This window comes from Maniola jurtina, chromosome 2 (assembly GCF_905333055.1).
Source record: "Maniola jurtina chromosome 2, ilManJurt1.1, whole genome shotgun sequence".
Taxonomy (NCBI): domain Eukaryota; kingdom Metazoa; phylum Arthropoda; class Insecta; order Lepidoptera; family Nymphalidae; genus Maniola; species Maniola jurtina.
In genome coordinates this window covers 3,141,723-3,163,684 of record NC_060030.1, presented here as the reverse complement: position 1 = coordinate 3,163,684, position 21,962 = coordinate 3,141,723, and the positions used below count along the sequence as shown (strand labels likewise).

Sequence of the window (21,962 nt, the reverse complement as noted above, 5' to 3'; positions counted from 1 at the left end):
TTCTAGTTTTCTTGTAGAAAAGAAGGTTAGATAACCGTTAGGTTCATAATATTATGTCAATTGACAAATGTCAAGCTGTCAAGATGGACGTTGCCTAAATACATAATTATTTATTTGAAAATGATGTTTTGGAAAACTCAGATACTTTGGATCGTCGGGGGTGTTATAAATTTTTAATTTACACTTGTGTATATTTGCTTTTGAGATTCAAGATACAGTTTCGTACGTTGTTGAATCTTTTAACGACGAAAAGGCAACATTGTAATCAAAACGATCTCTTTGTGGACAAGTTTGAGTAATAAATTTTATTTGTTTATTAGATTTATATCTGTTACTTAATTAGATTACTAAATACGATAAAATACTGGTGAATCCACATTAAAAGAAAAAATATTTATCATGATTTATGACCTTAATTAATACTTGATAGAAAGAAATCAATTATTAACATATCGAGAACAACTGTTTTTTTTTTTTTTTTCAAATTTTCTAAGTGGTTAGCAACAGATTTTTTTCAAATTGATGAATTTCCTAAATCCAAATTATCAAAATATTATACCAAGGTTGCTTAATCAGGTACCCCACATTTAATCTGAATTCTGAAATCCTATGTATTGAAACTCTAACCATAATTTCCCCAAAAAACTATGCCCTATTATTAAACTATACTTAATCTATTAAACCATGACTTAATGTGATCTATAAATAGATGCCTAATATAAATCGATGATGATCGTATATAAGCATTTTTGTCTAATTTATTGAAATTAATTTTGCAGATTAGCATTTGCGATACAAAACGAAATCCCAATCTTAAAACAAAATACCAAAGAATTTTGAAAGCCTGCGTGTAGGAATCAAGTAGAAACACAAATGTTAGCTGTACCAAGCACGAAATGTACCTATTTTGAATGTAAATTGATTGCATGTAGGTACAATCTGAAACCTGACATAGATAAGAAACATTTTTGATGTCCGGAAACAACTAAGCCCTTTCCCATAAAAAATAAAAAGTTTAGAGATAGATAGAAGTTTAGAGATAATAATGTCACTCTCCTGATCTTTGACTATAATATTATCTCGTCGATTGGTTGTTCCTTTGGTTCGTAATTGACGGACAAACCAACACACAAACTATCGCATTTATAATATTAGTAGTGATAGTATTTGCAATGAATTGCTTAGAAACAAATTGACCGTGACATTGCCGATTTGAAGTGGGCGAAAAGGTCGTACAAAACGTTCCGTCTAGGTCACAACACACGTAACGTGTTTTTCCTCGTGCCGGACGGAAACGGGAGGATTTCTTGAACAACTATTGAATAGCTAGAAAGCGGGCGGGACGAGACCGTATATTTTGTCGCTATATTTTTATATGCAACGATGTCAAGGAATCGTCACACTTTTCGAAAGAAATACCAATTGGACCTCTATAATTCGATTTCTAGTACCGCTCCTACTACTAATTCATTTGGTATTTGGTTATTTTGTTTGTCAGTCCTCGAATTGCCGCTCCCACAAATCAGAGTACTGCTCTTTTTCTTTTTTAATACTGCTAAAAAAAGGAGGGACATGAATTTTACATTTAAAAATTCTAAATTATAGTGTACGCTACGCTTGCAACTGGTAGCTAGAGTCACGCGGTTTGACAGCCAATACTCAAAAGTTGTGTTCAGAATCAGCACCAGTGGCGTCCAAGCCTCGGTGTTTTGTTACAATTTACCTCACTGTCGTGAACTGTGTAGTGCCTAGTTGAATCCACAGCTGATATTTAATAAGGTGGTTCACGTTTGCAGGAGCTGCGCAAGCACAACGTGTGCACGGTGGTGCGCGTGTGCGAGCCGAGCTACGACACGGCGCCGCTCAAGGCCGAGGGCATCGAGGTGCGCGACCTGGCCTACGACGACGGCACCTTCCCGCCCGCCAACGTCGTCGACGATTGGTTCGAGATACTGCGGGACAAGTGAGTCATTGCTATTTCTTCTTCCTGACCTTATCCAACGATACGTGGGGTTGGCAGTTGACTCAACATGTCTTCTTCCACTCACTAGTGTCACGTGTTAAAGCACTATCCACCCCTTTCTTTGCCCTTTTCTTTGGCCTTGCTCTCTTTTTTCCTTCCACATGCATAGAGTGAGTCAAACTACATTCTTCTTATTTTGCACTAAAGCTTTTATTAGTGCCACACCAGCACAATGCACTTCACCAATGTTACGTAAAATGGATGAGCCATGGAGGGGATAATTTAAAAAGAAAAAATTCAATCAATCATTACTTTGTAATAGAAAGTCAGTTATGTATATCTTAGAACTATTCGCGCTGCGACCTAAGAAAGTAACGCGCGATCGTCACTTGACTTATGACTATGCCCTCTAGTGGCCCCACTTTGCATGATAAGAACACTATCTCCTTGACATTTAGATCAAATCCCGAGTCTAATGTTTGTGTATGTCCCGCAATTAAATGCAAAATCTCTCACACTTAAATGCAAAAAACTCGACATAATGAAAGTCATGCATTTTAGAAATTGCTCATAATATACTTGTGTGTCTTTTCAATCGCCCACTGAAAATTACCATTGAACTTGAGATGTTATATTGCTTAAGCCACTGTTGAACACGTACATTGATGGTTACAGAGCGGCCAACAAGCCCGAGTCGGCGGTGGCGGTGCACTGCGTGGCGGGGCTGGGCCGCGCGCCCGTCATGGTGGCCATTGCGCTCATCGAGCTCGGCATGAAGTATGAGGAAGCCGTCGAGACCATCCGAGAGTGAGTATTATGAACATATGGGGTCGTGGAGGCACGTCTACAAGCCCGAGACGGCGGTGGCGGAGTCAGGTCGCACGTCCTTAGGACTCCACTCTGGCTCGACATATGCTACGAATAAACCGATAGGCATTAAATCCGGTTTCTATAGTGGAGGCCGTGTATCAGAACAACGAATCAACGACCTGACCAACAATGTGGCGAAAATAGGTGAGGTGGGGATGCGTCATGCGCTCTGATGCGTGCTTCTGAACTTCCGTTCCCACGCAAAAACTGTATATTTTTACTATTATTATACTTAATATTTTGTCAAGAACTGTATATTGTGCCAAAAACTGTATATTGAGTCAAAAACTGTATATTGTAATTTTTTTTTTTATTTACTGTGTAAGATTTTTGCTAATTCTTTTTTGATAGGAAAGGCATTCTGAAACAGTAATAGTTTCATTTGACAATTCGAAAGCATTTTGTAAAAGACAACCTGAAAGTAACAAAAATTAGAAATTGTTATGTTAATTCATAACAATTGTGCAAACATTGTGCCTTTTCATATTCTTTCAAAGTTCATTAAATCTTTAGCTCTTGTTTAGTTAAAACTCGAAACGAATCGAAGATGGCAGCGCTAATCACTCTCTCCTCATTCTGGCTCACTCTCACAGTGTGTGAGTGAGACAGAATGCGCCGCTTTATTTCGATCCACGAGTTGTAAGCTCTTAGTAACATGTCCCGTGTCGTTGGCAGCCAGCGGCGCGGCGCCATCAACGCCAAGCAGCTGTCGTACCTGGAGAAGTACCGGCCCAAGTCGCGCCTCAAGAAGAACGGACACAAGAACTCTTGCTGCGTGCAGTAGCGTCACAGCGAACCTAGCTCTGCTTTCACACACACACTACACGAGCATAGACAACTAACGACTAGATGTAACTTACCCGTCGAGCCTTTTTTGACAACTACCCTCCTTCTTTTCTCGTAGGGATTTTAACCGAATTCTTTTTTTCCACCCGAGCTTGGACATTCCCGACGCGAGCCGAAGAATTTGGTTACGATCTCGGCGCAGTTTTTTTGACGTAATCGAGTTTTCCGAGACGTTTAATTACAGCCTTATGTAAGCTAAATAATGTTTGTATGTTTCGAAGTGAAGGTGTATAACCCTCGTAATAGTGGAATATGTAATAGTCGCAAGCCACGATTTGTGTTCATAGTTGAAACTTGAAACGGTTACTTGGGTATTTACATACTTGATTGATTTCATAATAACTTCAATAATAAATCCAGTCAGAGTCGTGCTTATACTCTTATACTCGTAGAATTCTTACGATACTTTTTTTTTTAATGTGTGTTGAAATCATATGTTTTCCTGAATATTATTTTCTTTCATAGAGACTTAATTATTATTATATCTATAAGAAAATGAGACCTAATAGAAGCAATTTGATGTTTTTTTTTTTGTGTTTTTGAGATGATTCTGCTATATGCTCTGACAAAAATAACTTTATGTTAAATTCTTATTTTATTTAATTATATCAATTTAAGTTTTCTAGACACGGTCTGCAAACTATTTCACAAATATTTTACCTTTGACATATTAATGTACGATGAAATTCTAATAAAATTGTATCCCAACACAAAATGATAAACTTGACTCACAGAATGTTCCAATAAAATAGCTCTTTGATATTATTTTTCTATTTCTAATTTTATGAAGATAATCAAAATATATGATTGTGTAACCACGGAACAGTCACATTCATAAATAAAAATATTTATAAGCAAACTCATTGATGTTTTATTTCACAAAAAACCCGGTCAAATACAGGTTCCGTATCATCGCACAAGATAATATTATATACCTAATACTTATATGTAGAACACTGCAAAATGCGATTTAGTAAATTAATTTTTTTGGCGATGTAACCATAAATCCACGGTTTTCGGATTTTTCCCTTTATTTGTGCTATAACACCTACCTACCTGCCAAATTTCATGATTCCAGGTCAACGGAAAGTACCCTATAGGTTTTCTTGACAAACACGACAGACAGTTAACAAAGTGATCCTATAAAGGTGCCCACGCACTGGAATTGAAATGCGCGTCGCGTCGCGCGTACGTCACTGCCGCGCGTCGCGGCTGGAGAGAATATCGTGCGAAGCGCCGCCGCGACGCCCAGTTCCGCTGCAGTTCAGTTCGAGTGCGTGGGCACCTTTAAGGTTCCTTTTTTCCCTTTGAGGTATGGAACCCTAAAAACTTTCTTTTAAGGCTGTTACAAAATGAAAGCCAAATAAGTACTGAAAATCTTTTATTACAATTTCAAATGAGGTAGATCAAATTGATATTATTTTTATATAAAAAGTAACAAAGTTTTGTTTTCACGATGTGCGAAAGTCTTAAGTGTAAGTAAACTTTAATATTCATTTTAAAAAAAAACAACATGCACAAGCAAAATAAGAACATTCGTTTTATTATCAAGCTGCAGGCTAATTAATGTGTTGTGGTGTGTTGTAACATTATCCATCTAGAGCGACGATCAACCAATCGGAACACGCCACTAGCATTCTTCGCCAGAGCGCCACGACACCACTGATTAGTGTGTCTGGTATATAAAGGTCTTACCACAAAAAATTAAACAAGGTTATCTGATGACATTTGTTTCATCGGATATCTGTCTGATTAAAAATAAACATGCATTATGCTTGTGTTCTTCTTATTTTGTATAATGGCTTAGTAGTGCCACACCAGCACAATGCACTTTGCCAATGTCGCGTAGAATGGAAGATACGCTTGTTTTTATTTGTAGTAAGCAGTGATATGAATATCTACAGAATCTGTAATAAGTGGCGCGGTGATGTATAAAGCGGACCTTTTCGGGCAAAAAGCAATAATAAGTTTGACCTAATTTCATTCTAGAATAAATATTTTAGGTTGTCATCTAAAAAAAAACTTGAATAATGTCATTTTGTTCCTGATCTATACCTACTATTCTGTATGGCTACTATTCTATATAAATGGTAGCAAGCCCGTTAGTGTCGTGTTGTGATGCAGAAGCAAGGGATAACATCACGACACACAACAACACAGCAAGTAATGTGTTCACTCACCACTTCGACCCGGTATCCATTTAAGAGGTACGCAGCAGAGGTACGTTCAGCAGACAAATCAGTTTATTGATTGATAACGTAAAAAATTATCACATCTATCACTATTTTGATTGGTGTGCTAAACACATCTGTGCTTTGGTGTATACCGGGCCTTCATTCAATTTATAACACAATTTGTACATAATCTTACATAATTCAAGATTCTATACTAGATCAATTAAGTACTTAACAATTAATACTTAAATACTATCAAACTACTTAAATATATCAAAAAATTGTATATATACATTACATACCTAAGTTAACAGTATCTACTCAGTTTTTATTCGAATTAGAAAATTAAAAATGAAATAATAAATGAAGTAGTATCCATCTTTTTAAAGCGATTATCTGACTGAGACATAGAAGTAACATTCTTAATCAACTCAGATTCAATAATAATAAATTCCTTAACAATTGAAACAAGTGAGAGTGGGACTCGCACACGAAGGGTTCCGTATTATCGTACAAGATATACGCACCTAAGGTTTTTATGTAGAACACGGCAAGCTAATCTGATTTAGTAAATTTCACATTTAATTTTTTTTGTGATGTAACCACGATTTTTTCCTTTATTTGTGCTGTAAGAGCCACCTACCTGCCAAACATGATTTTAGATCAACGGGAAGTAAGAATTTGTCTTCAGTCTTCACTTAAAATGCAACTGTATGGGCGTTGCCTACTGGGAGTTTTATAATATCTTTGATGTTGGGTATCTTGCTAAACAACGCGCGCATTGCCCGCTCTTGGTCGTGAATGCCGCAGATTTACCGTATTGTAACTTCTTATAATAATCGCGTTGTAAATATTTCCGTCGCGAATTGGATGTCTTAGAGCACAAAGGAACATTTTATTTTAATTATTAAATCACTTTGGCGATATACTTTTGGACCTTCATAAAATCACTTTTTGGCGACATACTTGTGGACCTTCCCGCCGTATCTGGCCACAAAGGCCGGCACCGAGAACTTGCGCTTGCAGCCTTCGTAGTTCATGTAGCGAATCTTGCCGAACACCGCGCGCTCCGCCCAGCCCTGGTCGTGGATGCCGCAGATCGACCACATGCAACCTGACAAATATAAATATACATCGTAAACTAGTGATAAAAAGAAGTGAATCGAAAATGGCGCCGTTAGTTATGTCCTCTCACTTACAGTCCGATAAGGCTCTTTTGGCGCGTGGCCAAAATCGGAACTAAAGCCGCCATCTTGAGAAGTGCACTTGTTGATAGTTCGCTATGTCGGCATAAAGCTACAACAGCGCTTACACTCAAGTGCCAAAAGAGCCTTGTCGGACTGTATACACCATTATAGTATAGCGAGAATGAGTCGGAAGCATTAGCGCCGCTTCGTTTCGATTGCTCGTTTATAGCTCATGCCGACATATATATGTCGGCATGAGCTATAAGGGAATAACTTTTGATGGTCGAAATATCCAATATTTTTTGGCTCGGCCTCGAAATCGACTCGGAATCTTGTAGGAAACCGGGTAACCTTCGTCCACCAGCTGGATTTGCGCGCACTCACCCAGACTGCCACTCGAGTCCCTTCCATCGACGCTGTCAAGCAGATTGCATCATATCTTTTTATTGCGCATACTTACCAACATAGCCACTCGGATCCCTTCCATCGACGCTGTAGTGGTCGTTCAGGTAAATGGCATATTTTAACGCGTCCTCTGGACTTGGCGTCCACTCGAGGATCTTTTTACACCAGTACATCCTCAGAAAGCCGTGCATCTTGCCTTCCTTCACCAGCTGGATTTGCGCAGAGTTCCACAGGTCGTCATGAGTTTGCGCCTTGGATAACTGTTCGAGCGTGTATATGTATGGCCTTTTGTCTTTTCTACAAACAAGGTAATTTGTTCATGATTCAAATTTTTTAAATGAATTCTTTACCTTCGTCTTAGTAGAAGTTAGCACATCTCGACAGCCTTCTTAGATTACGAGTACCGAATTAGTATGACGCGGATGTCAGAGAAATGGACGTAAACTTTGTGGAATGACTAAATTGTCAACTTGAGAGGTTTTGCATGGGGAATCTGTCAGGTTTAAGACAGACATGCCTAGGCGTTAATTTTTTTCTGGTAAGACTGCTCTGTTCTAGGGTTGTAAAGTGTTGATTAATGTGGAATTTGGTTTTTAAAATTCTGTGGGAACTTTCTGTGGGTATTTTGCAGGATAAAAAGTAGCCTTTGTCGGATCCGTTGCTCCATTGCAACAACAGGTGAACTAAATTTATGTTTTATACACAGATAGACCGAGCCTAAAATGCATGTTTACTGTTGCGCTGTTGAACATCACAATTTACAATACAGCAATGTGCTTGCAGCTTTAACGCACACACTATGTGTGATCATAAATACCTGTGATCGTCAAGCGTTTTCTGCGCCCACGCACTGGCGCCTTTAATGCTGTCATAGTTTTCGCAGTAGAAGCAGAAGTTATCCGCCAATTCCCTGCGAACTATCGACTCTTCTAGATACGCGTTCACACTCTCTGTGTATTTCTTTTTGTACTCTTGGACGCATAGTGCTACCCGCTGTACGGATATTTGACCTGAAAGTATCGAAAATGAAACAAAATAAAATTCTTTGACTGTCTGTCTGCATTCCAAACCGATTGTAGAGTCACAGACGTAGCATAAGAGACACCCGTAGTCCTACATGAAAGTATAAATTTTGATTTTGTCTTCTCAACTTTAGCAGTGATACAGTTAGTTTCAGGCATAAAAATTATAAAGATGCATCGGCGTTTGGTACTGTATTTTTCTATAAAAAAACGCGCGGGGAACGTAAGGAAACTGACGCACAGATCTTACGACAGCGTAGCTACCTTCACCATTGCGAATAACTTGTTACCACTAAAGAGATAAAAAATCACACATTGCGCAGGTTCAAGGTCAGAGTTCTCATCTAACACTAATTGTATCGCAATAATTGATAGAACCTAAAGGATACCTACCAAAATGGAACCAAGGCGACAGGTTGCTGAGCGCGTCTTGTGTGGGGTCGTTTCTTTTTGTAGCGAACACTTTGAGGCGCGTGTCAAGGAAGCTCTTGAGGACTTTGACCGCATTGTCGTACCCGGGCGCCGCCCACTCTATGGGCCCCACGGATTTGTCCGCCTCACGGCTCTCTATCGCTTCATCCCAGTCTATAGGCTAGAATACAATAAAAAATAGTTGTATGTATCCTTAAGCATAATTATTATGCAGTACTATGCTAGTCGGTTCTGCGACAGACATGGCTTGCCCATTGCCACTTCAGCTCTGTCTGCAGACCTGTCGCAGAACCGACGGCCGTTGGGGCAGACGTGTTCTGGAGTGGAGACCGCGTACCGGTAAGCGCAGTGTGGGACGACCTCCAGCCGCTGGACCGATGATCTGAAGAAGGTAGCGGGGAGCGGGTGGATGAGGAAGGCGGAGGACCGTGTTTGGTGGCGCGCTCTTGGACAGGCCTATGTCCAGCAGTGGACACTTACAGGCTGATGGAATGGAACTATGCTATTGTAATTCAACTAAAATTACCTCAGGCTCAAATTTGCTGGTGTAGGGATGTTTGATGACAGGGGGAAACTCTGTCAGGTACTCATCTAGCTTGGAGTTGATCTTGTTTCTGATTGTTCTGGCAGAGTACTCCTGCTTGTCTGAAGCTACCCAACATGGCACGACATTATGCGCGTCTACCTTTAAGATACAAATTAAATAATAGATTTTATAATTCTTTTTGGTGATGTTAACAGGGCTCTCTCCGTCACTCGTTTCACACCATTTCATACAATCGTAGTTCCAATTTCATTTGAATACCATACAACCAAAGTCCATGAAATTTTGCAGACATATTCTAGAAACTAATATCTGTGTCTAGTGGTGTTTTAGATTTTTCTAAAAATATGTAGTTTTAAAATTACAGGGGCTCAAAGATTTGTATGAAAATTTTAAGACCACGTAACTTTGAAACCGAATATTTTAACAGAAATCTGCAAAACCACAGACATAGATATTAGTTTCTAGAATATGTCTGCAAAATTTCATGGACTTTGGTTGCTTAATATTCAAATGAAATTGGAACTACGATTGTATGAAATGGTATGAAACGAGTGACGGAAAGAGCCCTCTTAAATTTTTTATGTGAAGTTAGTTCCTGTCTTTTGTGTTAGTTAATTCTTAAAGATTCTTGCAGATTATTCACTTGCCTTGGTGGCTAGACTGCTGCACTGGATGACTGATACCACAACTAGTACAACTGTGATAGCATATATTCTTACAACCGTGACACTTAGAAAATTTTATCTCAAACATTATTTTGCCAGCTATGTGTGGCTGCTATTTTGGAAAAAAAAAGAAAAATGGTGGCTTTGAAGATGGCTGTTTTCCTATTTTTGTCTTAGACAAATAAAATCAACATCCTATTTTTATCTTAACAAATAAAATCTGAAAATTCCTCATAAAGTCCTTTAGCAATTTTTCTCAAGTTAAAATTTGGCAATAATTATGTATTTACTTTAAATAAATAAAGCATTACTTAAAAATTGTACCTGTATTAACGGTACATTCTTTTTAAACTTCTTCTTGGCTCCATCCAGCCAGCTCATGGGAACTCTAAGTGGGTTAAAGTCACACACCACAGCACCTATCTTGTGGTCTATGATCCACTGTGGTAAGGCTTCTGCTCCACTGCCCTCCAGCAAGTGGAATGATATGTTTAACTTTTTACATTCTGCCGCTACTTTCTCTAGACCTGCAGATATCAAAAATTCAATTATATAATATTTGAATACAAATTGTTTTAATATTAATTCATAGTATATTATGTTAGAGTGAATAATTTTTAGGGTTTCTTAACTCAAAAGGAAAAACTTCAGTCTGTTGTGTCTGTCAAGAAAACCTATAGGGTGATTCCCGTTGACCTAGAATCATGGGCAGGTAGGTAGGTCTTATAGCACAAGTAAAGGAAAAAATCCGAAAACTGTGAATTTATGGTTTCATAAAAAAAAAAAAAAAACTTAATGTGTTTCAATTTTCAAAGTAAGATAACTATGCCAAGTGGGGTATCATATGAAAGGGCTTTACCTGTACATTCTAAAACAGATTTTTATTTATTTTTATGTATAATAGTTTTTGATTTATCTTGCAAAATGCAGGAAAATATGGAAGTATGAAACCCTCGGTGCGCGAGTCTGACTTGCACTTGACCGGTTTTTTATAAATATGCAAACATAAGCATAAAGGAGTGTGAAAAGGGAAATACTAACCTTTTATCAAAAAATGAAACTGCCTTACGGACGCATCTAGATATTTGGCAATTAAGCAGAAGCATACATGGAGTGGCACTTCATTCTTCAGAGCCAACTTCTGCGCAAACAGGAAAGCCCAGTTGTCTTGCACTCTGCTGTCCCTTGACATCCAGTAAACAATACCTGTACACAAACATTCATCATCATCATCATCTTAAATCTCAACCCATCCCTGGTCCACTACTGACCATGGTTCGTAAACTAAGTCATGTAGTCACAGTTTTTTAGGGTTCCCTGCTTCAATAGTTTTCAAGAGTCTGAGTATTGGGGGATGTTTCCATACACATGTAACAGGAAAGGTGATCTTGCCTGTCTACTATGCTAAGGTTTCCTTACCATAGTAGATAGTTAGGTATTTATGTGGCAAATTAAGTTAACAATCATTTTTAAATTCAGTTGAAAAAAACCGGTTTTCAAAATGAAATTAAGTTACCAGTAGCGAGAACTCTTTACCTTCACAGCCGTCTGCAACCATTTGCTCTTGAGATATTATTCTCACACGTTTCTTGTTAAAATTAAACTTTAAGATCGATTCGGCGGTCTCTTCCCGCCTCTTTTGTATTTGGTTCATAAAATCATCAATTTTGGTTTTGTTTTCGGAACTTGTCGATGGCGCTGATAGCTTGAGCTTTTTAGCCGACGAAGCCATCCTTGTTTGAGTGAGTAAAAGTTTGAATGCACTATTTCTCATTAATTATTTAAAAAAACATTAAAAATTAAAATCACAATAATAAAAATCACAGTTGACAAGCGAGAACGACCATTTTTTGACATTGACGTGACATTTTGCTTTTGACATTGACAATGACAGCTTATGCTACCATAGAGATTCTTTTTGCCTATGATTTCAAAGACAACTGACGAACAAACCGTAGAGAAAAAAAATATGGACTAAGTAACTAAATTACTATTATTATTATTCAAGACTAGAATAAGTTATGGGACTTGGATGGTTTTCTTACAGCTATCTCTAAGAATGCCTTTATTCCATATTGTTGAAAGTTATGAATTGGGACTCGTTTCTGGTTCTGGTAACTAGGTACTAAACCATTGGTAGTAGTTTTTTGAAATAATGCGGTTGTTTTCTGTAGGAATGTTTTTTTAGATTTCAGAGTGGTATCTGTTCTACATATTAATATAGTATACCTATAGTTATACCTATAGTTAATAAGAAAATCTGGAAATACATTTCAGTAGGTAGTATTTTATTTAAATTAAGAATATTTATTATACTAAATGTTGAAAGTTTTCATCAGAGTTCGTGAAATATTCCATTTTCAAAAAATCGCTACATGGATGGCAATTTGATCGTTGGACGTTTGATTTCATGCAATTATACGAACAAAAATATATTTTCTTGCACGAACTACACAAAATATTGTCTTCGGTCAGTGGTAGGATACATTCAAAGCAGACGTTAAATTTTGTATCCTGAAAGTATGTATAAAGCTTTTGTTATCATCATCATGATCAATTCACTACTGAGTACGGGTCTCCTTTCAGAATTAGAAGGGTTTATTTACCCCATAGTCCGCCTCGCTGGCTAATTGCGGATTGGCTGACTTCACATACCTTCATTACGAAGAACTCAAGGCATGCAGACAGGTTTACTCATGATGTTTTGATGTATCACTGCAAGTGATATTAATTATTTGCTGGAAACGCACATATAGCTCCGAAAAGTTAGAGCTGCGTGCTCGAACCCTTGACCTCTCGAATAGAGGCGGACATCTTATTTACTTACTTATTATTTAATTGGGGGGTTTTCGTTAAGAAAATCTCAGTACTAGCCCAGAGTTAAAAAGTTGACCGTGTTTCATGCCTGTAGTACCTTCAGAACACGTAAAGCCGTCAGTCCTGCACCTGATCTATCTCCGGTCGTGTCGGATTTAGTACATCCCATCGGGTTATGAAAGTGAAGAAATAGAGAGTGCGTCTGTGTTTGTATATCTGTGGAGGTTGGCTGCCCGAAAGGAGGAAACAAAAAGGGGAAATTCGACCTTCAAAGTCGGTTAACCATCCAGTTATAGACCGGAGTCAAAGTTGCGTGATCATTTAATATAATTTAAGCACAGCTACAACTAGACCTAGACCACAGGCCCTCAATTTATTACTTACTTGTTTAATCAATTCCGGTTTTACATAAGACAGTTTCCATGGGAGCTCTGCTTTCATTTTTATATCAGCTTTATGTTGACGTAAAATTTGCCTAACGTCAGCTTCTATGGAGTCTTTTAATGACGCAGTGAGGGTTATATTATCAGAAACATTACTAGTATGGCCATAATTCTGCCGCGACAGAAATATAACTATGCTTAGTAAATGGGTCAGGACATGCTGATCTTTGTACATCTTCTTCTTGGTACCAGATAAAATGTCCCATATTTCGAGACAGCGTTGAGGGGAAAGCCATAGTCCTGTGCTTCGTTTTCCTTGATACGACTTCAATATCATATGCCAGTGTCTGTGTTTGTATCTGTAGGGGAAGATCCAGTTTGTAGTCTTTTTAAACTACTTAAACAGTCTTTCATCTTGGAGCTTGAGAGACATTATCGTTTGCTTTGAGATCGCTAGCGGGCGAAATAGACGATTCATCGTCATCCTCATGTGACTGAGCCTATTGATATCCACTGCTGGACATAGGCCTCAACGAGTGCCCAATATTTAACCTACGTCATCTAGTCATTTTGAACCTCTTAATGCCGTTCCTTCCTACTATTTCAGATGACAATCAACAACAATAGATGAAAAAAACTAAAAATCACTTTCGAGCTGTGCTACAAACAGCGCTTTTATCAATGAAACTTACTTATCAATAGTAACAACAAGTTCTTTCATGAGCTTGGCTTGCAGCCATCTAGTATAGATCAGCCTAGCACAGTCAGTCACAAGGTCAACCGCTTGTCTATAATCTTCAACATCGTCAGCGTTTTTTCCTAGTTGTTTGGTAGAAGTCTTCTCATCTTTTTTTAATTTCTCAGCCTTTTTACCAACTTTAGATTCGGATGGTTTTGCTGCAATAAAATATACCTGAATTTTAGTTATTTAAAATCGAATATACATACTTCTAATAAAATACTTAGTCTAATTAATTTATTAAACTCATTAACATCATTATAGATAACAGACTTTGGGACATAGGCTTCCCTAATATCTCAGCCTCATTTCACTCTTCTCAGTGTCTCAGTTTTCATCATGCAGTCTTCATCCTCTTTCCTACATCAGTGGTGCATCGTGCTTGAAAGCACACGCACTATAGTATTTGCATGTACCTACACGGTCTACAGTTTTCACTCTAGAACTTTCCGACTCTAGCGGCCTTTGCCTCTAAGTCAAAATACATACATAGACTGCTAAAATCATAAACCCTTCCTTTCGGCTTTGCCGTAGTCGGGTAAAAATAATATGGTTTTCCCAGTTCCCTTTGCCATTCCAATCAGATCAACATACCTTAACTTAAAATTGCCCTAATAAATAAGTGGTCATCTACCTAGAAGACATGGCACGCTTAGGAAAAGAAGAGTACCTAATTGTTAGTCATAGATATGTTGTTAGTGGCTAAGTAGTGCTTACCAGGAGGGTTAACAGTTTTGGGCCGGGAGCTCTGATCAATTTCAAGTAAAGTATTTTTGGCAAAAACAAAAATATTTTGGTATGTGTCATTACGATTTTGACATTTTATCAATGGGTCAGCTCCGAACAACAACAAATCGGTTAACTGAAACAAATAATTTGTACTTATTAGAGCAATGATTTATGAGATTGAGTTTGATTGACGCGACGCCGACGGTAAGATTAGTGTACTATACATCGAACATGAAGCGATAAAATAGTAGCCTTTATACAAAGAAAATTTTAACTTTACCCATTGCAATCGCTCCGTACTCGTAAAGGTCTTAAAATAAGGAAAACTTAACATTTTTACAAGTATACTTTGATTAGAATTATTTATAACAGCATTCAAGTCGGTTGTTGGGCTTTTCATAAAAATATTCAGAACTTCGTTGCCTTTGCTCATTGCCACATCTATAGCAGCGCGACCTTTGTACTGTATTGTAGGATTGCAATTATATTCAAGCAATAGTTCCAGTAGTCGATGACGGATCTGAAAGCAGCATTTCAATGGGCCAAATCAGCGATTAAAGTTTTTGTAGTTCCGGGATTTATTGAAAGTTAGCATACTAAGTATTATGAAATCACTCACATCTTCTTCGACATCATTTTCAGTCTTTTTCGCTAAAACAATGTGTAAAAGTGTAGGCCCAGGTATTTGTTCACCTGTTGGGTCTTTAAGGTCTTGTTCATAAACCAATCTGTGCTGTGCATTTGCACCACATTCTAACAGCGCGATCACCATTTCTAAATTATCTTGAGTTAGTGTACGAGAAATAGCTACGTCCAAAGGAGTATAATGAAATACCTTCAAAATGAATAGATTCATGAAATTAATATTTATAAAAGTCGAGATAAAAAGGAGATTCAATTATTATGTGACAATTTAATGCATTCCACCAATAGTAACCACCTCTTAGTAGCAGCAAAATCAGTCGTTGGCTTAATTCTTGTTTCCTAAGAAAGAGGTACCGTATCTACAACTGGAGATGAGAGCTTTTCTGACACCGATAATCTCAAAAATGCCCACTGAGGCTTGAGAGTCACATGATCATATTTGAGTAGACAACGTTTCAATTCATTTATCGATACCCTAGGGAACTAATAATTAGGCCTGAAGAAACTTTAATGTACCTAGATCTCAAATGATCCTACCTATCTAAAAAAAAATAGTTAGAAAAAATGGTTGGACCCAGTAATACTATTCGCTTATCCTTTCAATTAATAAATTTCTCGAACCTGGTGGTAATTTTCGTTAATGTTCGCCCCATAGCGCACTAAGTGTCGTATTAAATCAGGGGAGTTAGACATAACAGCCATCAAAAGAGCTGGTTGTGGACATCGAACTAATGTTGGATCAGCACCGTCTGATAATAATTGTAGAATAGTACACATTATTTTTGATAACCTGTAATGAATAATAGAATATTTAAGCATATTAAATAGAGCTAAGTACAGGAAATCGATAGGATTTAATTTGCGAAAGTCAATTACACAATCACCAACAAGGATGATACGGGACCAATAAGGTTTACTATCATATAATCTGCTAGGTCCACTGGATGATATCACCTGGATAAATCTGTATGGTATAACAATGAATCCTGTAGAATCAATATCCCCTCAGGCTGCTCATGTCGCAGTGAAACGTGCGTAGAGCAACCGCCTTGGAGGATTAGTGTGGTGTTGTGCGTATCTATTACTTTGCTTTTGTGCATGCATGTGAGTGTGTCATGATGGGAGAGTGGGCCGTGCATAGTGAATGCCGCGTGATGCTGATGGTTTATTAAATATGTGTTGGTACTGACTTATTTGCTTTTATCTTCTCGGCGCTACTTATAGAAATTTCTTCCTTATCAGAATGTTGCCTTATAACTTCTTTGCTTGTTTTTCTTGTATTTTTAAATGTTTTCGATGATAACATCTTTTTCATAGGCTTTTCTGGTGGTTTCTTTTGATCGTCTTCAGCGTCAAGTTCAGTTTCTTTAACCATGTCAGTTACATTAAAAACATAAGGTACAGGGCTTCTAGTCCCATATCCATTTAAAGGGGTAAAAGTATCAGTCGTTTTAATAGAATATTCAAGATTTATACTGTTGTATAGAGATTTCTCTTCAGAAATTGACTCGTGTGATTCATAAACGGCATCAAGAACTTTAGGTTCAGGTGTTTCAGTTTTCCTTTTAGATCCTGGTTGGTCTCGAATCGATAATAAAGACTTGATTTTCTTAGAACTCGGACTTCTGGCGCTTTTACTTGGACTCTTTGTTAGCGCACTGAACGTTGTATTAGAAAGCTGCTCACGTGTAATATTCCAATCATGAACGATGGGTTCTATAGGTGCTAAACAAAAATGTTTTCGGAACTACATAGTTACATAACATCATTATACTTTTAAAATTTTAAAAATACTCTAACTGTAACTTCAGACTAGGTAATTAAATATTAAGGATAATTATTATTTGAATCACATTTTAGAAAGTTCCATTTTAGAAATAACTTTATTAAACAAAATATAAAAAAAGGTTTTATTAACTCATATAATATCATAATTCATGATGAGTTGGACAATATTTGGATTGATGAAATTTTTCTCAGGTATTTAACTGGGTGAACACCGCTATTGATCAAATAGCGCTTATGTAACTCCAATAACATCTGGTAAGCGATGGTGCAGCTAAAAGTGAAGTAGGTACGCTCATTTAAATTCTTTCGTAAAGAATTTAAAAAAAATACCTGGTAATTGTGCCAAAGAAGGCTGTAATAAACCCTGTAGCATTCCGCTGGGTGGTAAATCATTCTCAGCACAAAGATATCGCATTAAAGCCACCCCAAGAGGAGTACAACAGTTGTCGTTGTAAGAGTCTACATTTGCACCAGCTTCCACCAGGAAGTGTATAACATCTGGTTGATCTCCGACCTGGAATTCACCAACACAGGGTGTTAAGGCCTTTCTAACACAGATATGTAACAGGTAGGTATAGTTTAGTAGTAAGAACTAATAATAGATACTAAGGCCACACATGCACTTGGTTGTCCTCTAACAAGTGATTGAAGGGATTTAATCAGATCCACAACTTCCGAGTGTTCTTATCACGTTGTCAATAGAAGCCGCTAAAGGAAGGTCACATGAGCTGCAGAGAAAGATCTCATATAACCACTCTGCCAAAAGTGAACGATTAACGACGGAGAAAAAGAAAAGAGCAAATAATGATAATACTGGTTAAATAGAGGAAAGAAGAAAAGTAAATAGTATCAGTCTAATAAAAATAATACCTATACATTTAAATAAACACTTACAGTGGCATACATAATGGCCGAATTTCCTTGAGCATCGGATATGTCTGGATGAACATTTCTTTCGTTAACCAACTGGGCAATATCCTCGGCACGATCCAAATAAGCGGCCATAAGCAGGGTCCTGACAAAAATATTTGAAAAATGATTAATTTAGTCAGATTTACCAGAAATATAATGAATGCTGATTTTGTGAGATCATTATAATCAGATAGATAGATAGATAGATAGATAGAAACTCTTTATTGCAAACAAAAACACATGTAAAGGATAACAACACAGTAAGAAGAAAACAGAAAAAAAAACAATTGTGTGCAAAGGCGGCCTTATTGCTTGGAGCAATCTCTACCAGGCAACCTTTGCTAAAAGGAGAAGTTCTAGGAAGGAGGTTGGATAGTACCAAGTCACAAGGAATTTTTAAAAAAATCAGCTACTAAAACGACACGTCACACGACGCGAACGGATACTTAGAAGTCAAAACTTTTACAGATATGCCGATAAAAGACTCGCAAACTACAAGACTACAAATAAAGGAATACAATAAAAAATAAAATATTATAATCTGATATTCCTAACCTACAATCTATTTCGTGTTCACCGGGTGGTTTAAACTGTCTTCTGGGACCAGATAGAATGCGTTTCAAATCTATTGTCGTTCTTCTCCGCTGTCTGTCGTGCTTGTAACTGTGCTTCATCATGTTAATCGTCTTCTTGTTATTATTCCAAGCGTAAAAGGTGCCATCATTTGTGTCAATATTTTCTAAAGTATCCTGATCAACCTCGTTATCCTATACGTAACGTAGTAAAATTCTACATTGTACTAATTTTTGAATTCATTTCCTAAATACATATTATAATTCAAATAATATTTTTGCATTTCCTGAAACTTTTGATGGAGTTGAATATATCACGATTCACGAACGATTACAATATTATAATGCCCAAAAATTGATAGCATTTTTAATATAGCTTAGAATTTGTATCTTCTATTTTAGATACAGAATGTCGTTGTCGAATGAAACGACTGCTGGACGTAATAAGAATTAGTCTCGCGATATGCTTGAGATCGTCCATTCCCAGCCTACAAGGCATGTACAGAAAATGTAATATACGAACCTGTACTTTTTCTGGTACGACATCCACCTCTTTTAAAGTATGTATCTTTCTATTGTAATAGTCACGATCGAAAGATTCGGTATAGCATAAAGGACTTGCAAGGTCTATGCAATGTTTGGGGTAGACTTTGCTCCATCTCTCCACTGCTACCCGCGGGTCTGCTCCACATTGTTTAAGGAGCTCTATAGCTTTGTTTGTCTCACCTATCTGTAAATTATTATGTTCTCTAGTTTGGATTTCATTTTATACAGATATATATGTAGCAGGAACTAACATACTTACTGTTTCAACTTCCGTTGTCAATATAATCCTGTGCGATTCAACCATAGTTCGTCCTGTACTTGAATTGACAAAGTCCGGCGTGATGCTGGGACCTTCTGGTCGCCATGCCAACCTCACAAGCTGACATCCACGCCACAAGCCAACGTCTTCGTGGACGTCAGCGTGAGATTGTACTCCTGGGCCAAATCGCACGTTATCAAAGAATAACCCCTGAAAGAAGCTCCTTTTTATCAGCTGATTCACAAAGTGTGTGGGGTAATGCTACATTCATAACTAGTACCTAAGACCACTGTGGTAGCCACCATTAGCGAATTAAGAATGATTATTATATTATTCATAGTTCTCACAAGAGAACTATGAAGAATGCACCGTATGTCCTTTTAACGTGACTCTCGTTGCTCTTGTGATCGCTGATCTGATATTTCTTATGGATAACTAACTAGGTCTGGATAAAAATAGCTAATAATAATAATAAGTGTTAAGTAACTTTAGTAAACAAAAACCTGTGACCTGTGTGTGTTATACCTGTGACCATTGGGTCCATTAACCTGGAGACCACCGTTGCTGTGTCATTCATCAAATTCTTGAAAAGCCGCCCACGCAATTGCGGTTCCTCTAGTGTTGCAAATGTTGATGAGTGGCGGTAATCTCTTAAGAATAGGTGACCCACCTGCTCATTTTGTGGCTATTTTTTTTATTTAAAAAAATCTGAGAATACCTGAGCAGACCTTTTGCTTATTCGTTAAATCAAATATAAAGTTTGATTTGAGTGATTAGTTAGATCATTACACTAAACGTCCTTCCATCAGGATACGACATAGTTCCATAGCCATGCATTCTGTTGCAGTAGAAGTGCCCCTCGTAGGTAACAAAAGAGTTTTCAGGGCCGTGATGACGCCAGCGGTAGTCACCGAGCCCGTGCATCGTGTTCCGGGTGAAATGACCAGTGTACGACTCTAATGACTGGAAATAGTATCATTTTCTTTCATTTCATATAAGTTCCTAAGTACATCTTAGAACAATTTTTAGGGTTCAGTACCTCAAAAGGAAAAACGGAACCCTTATAGGATCACTTTGTTGTCTTTCTGTCTGTCAAGAGAACCTATAGGGTACTTCCCGTTGACCTAAAATCATGAAATTTGGCAGGCAGTTAGGTCTTTAGCACAAGTAAAGGAATAAATCCGAAAACCATGAGTTTAAATAGTTACATCACAGAAAAAAAAAATTAAAATGTGTTTCAATTTTCAAAGTAAGATACCAAGTGGGGTATCATATGAAAGAGCTTTACCTGTATACCTACTCTAAAACAGATTTTTTTTTTAATGCATAATCGTTTTTGATTTATCGACATCGTGCAAAATGTCGGAAAATATACCCGAGTACGGAACCCTTAGTGCGCGAGTCTGACTCGCACTTGGCCAGTTTTTTAATAATTAAAAGCTGATGTTGCCTTCTAATTAAATTGTTCATTTGCAATAGAGTCAACATCTCCTGGCGATGCTCTAGTCTACCAAGGCCACGTTTCTAGTGACTGAAACGTGGTAGGTACTGTACGTTTTGACCCTCTGTGTGGTGTTGCATGGTCGTGGTGCGTATTGCTAGGTTTCTTGCTTTTCGTGCACGTGCTGTAGCGGGTTCCACATTACGTATGCACTACGCCCTATGCCGTAGTATGTTGCTTTAGATGGAATTATATAAAATAAGCTTTTTGTCCCTTGTTAGATATAATCATATCAATGCTTTGTATAAAATAAAAGTACATAAATAGACTAGGTGAGATCGCACTTCAAGGGCTAACTTTTAATCTTGTAATGTAATAAATAAGCCTTCTATTGTATTGCATCATGACACATTGCTACATAGTAAGGAGGTAAGTAGGTAAGAGTTGAGTCTTTAATTCTGTGATATCATTATCAAATACATACATTGGTCAAGTCAATAGTACAGGTACAATCAAAGGCCGTAAGTCGTTTAGCACCTTAATGATCATATTTGCGTGGCACGGTTATGCATATGCGTTAGGTGTGGTGGTATAGAAAAAGCTCGTTCGACAGGTTTTTGATGCAATAGTTTTGCGGAATTTCTACTCGAATTTTTAAGGCCGACCGTACCTGCGCTCCAGTCCAGTGATTTTGTCCTATCCCACATTTTCTGTTTTCTTCATCTTTTTCTCCCAAGTAATATTGTTGATATTCCCAAATTTTATCTTTACGAGTCACGAGTGACGAACACAGTTTAGTTGTTTCAGGCATTTTCAGTCGGAATTTTCCTACTTTAAGTATTTACTTACGAGTACAATTTTCTTTTCTTCATCTAAGTTTAGTAAAACAATATTTTAAAGACCAATTTTTTTTAGTTCAACGGGAAAAATCACAAAACACCAGAACACGAATATTGTTTTACATATTTTTTGTTTACAAATCAAAGTGCTACGTAAACTTAAATGTCAATAGGTAAATGA

At 37.5% G+C, this 21,962-nt stretch overlaps 3 protein-coding genes across 7 annotated transcripts in view; 1 reads left to right on the top strand and 2 right to left on the bottom strand.

Moving 5' to 3' along the window:
• The window catches only part of LOC123874424 (PRL-1 phosphatase), a 38,125-nt gene extending 33,583 nt beyond the window's left edge, over nt 1-4,542 (top strand). For all 4 annotated transcript variants that reach the window (XM_045919767.1, XM_045919753.1, XM_045919760.1 and 1 more), the window contains 3 exons: nt 1,797-1,963; nt 2,639-2,770; nt 3,509-4,542. In XM_045919767.1, the coding sequence (XP_045775723.1) occupies nt 1,797-1,963; nt 2,639-2,770; nt 3,509-3,617 (408 nt within the window). In that variant the 3' untranslated portion in view covers nt 3,618-4,542. The remainder of the gene's footprint in view (nt 1-1,796; nt 1,964-2,638; nt 2,771-3,508) is intronic.
• A 920-nt stretch (nt 4,543-5,462) lies between these two features.
• LOC123874401 (deoxyribodipyrimidine photo-lyase) lies at nt 5,463-11,966 on the bottom strand. The gene is made up of 8 exons (XM_045919710.1): nt 11,648-11,966; nt 11,153-11,317; nt 10,436-10,638; nt 9,426-9,584; nt 8,861-9,059; nt 8,263-8,455; nt 7,501-7,742; nt 5,463-6,967 (listed from the first exon to the last, which is right to left on the bottom strand). Exons 1-8 carry the CDS (start codon nt 11,883-11,885, stop codon nt 6,801-6,803), a joined length of 1,566 nt encoding a protein of 521 aa, XP_045775666.1. The 5' UTR covers nt 11,886-11,966; the 3' UTR covers nt 5,463-6,800.
• Nucleotides 11,967-12,378: 412 nt separating this feature from the next.
• LOC123874386 (ankyrin repeat and MYND domain-containing protein 1-like) lies at nt 12,379-21,939 on the bottom strand. Of its 2 annotated transcripts, none has more exons than XM_045919693.1 (15): nt 21,613-21,939; nt 20,291-20,464; nt 19,502-19,711; nt 19,220-19,426; nt 18,680-18,891; nt 18,107-18,227; nt 17,543-17,726; nt 16,615-17,149; nt 16,046-16,214; nt 15,399-15,614; nt 15,060-15,299; nt 14,768-14,912; nt 14,004-14,208; nt 13,313-13,670; nt 12,379-12,625 (listed from the first exon to the last, which is right to left on the bottom strand). In XM_045919693.1, exons 1-15 carry the CDS (start codon nt 21,751-21,753, stop codon nt 12,422-12,424), a joined length of 3,321 nt encoding a protein of 1,106 aa, XP_045775649.1. In that variant the 5' UTR covers nt 21,754-21,939; the 3' UTR covers nt 12,379-12,421. The 2 variants fall into 2 exon arrangements, with proteins under 2 accessions (XP_045775649.1, XP_045775654.1); XM_045919698.1 differs by lacking the exon at nt 12,379-12,625 and adding an exon at nt 12,795-12,826.
• Between the last annotated feature and the right edge of the window lie 23 nt (nt 21,940-21,962).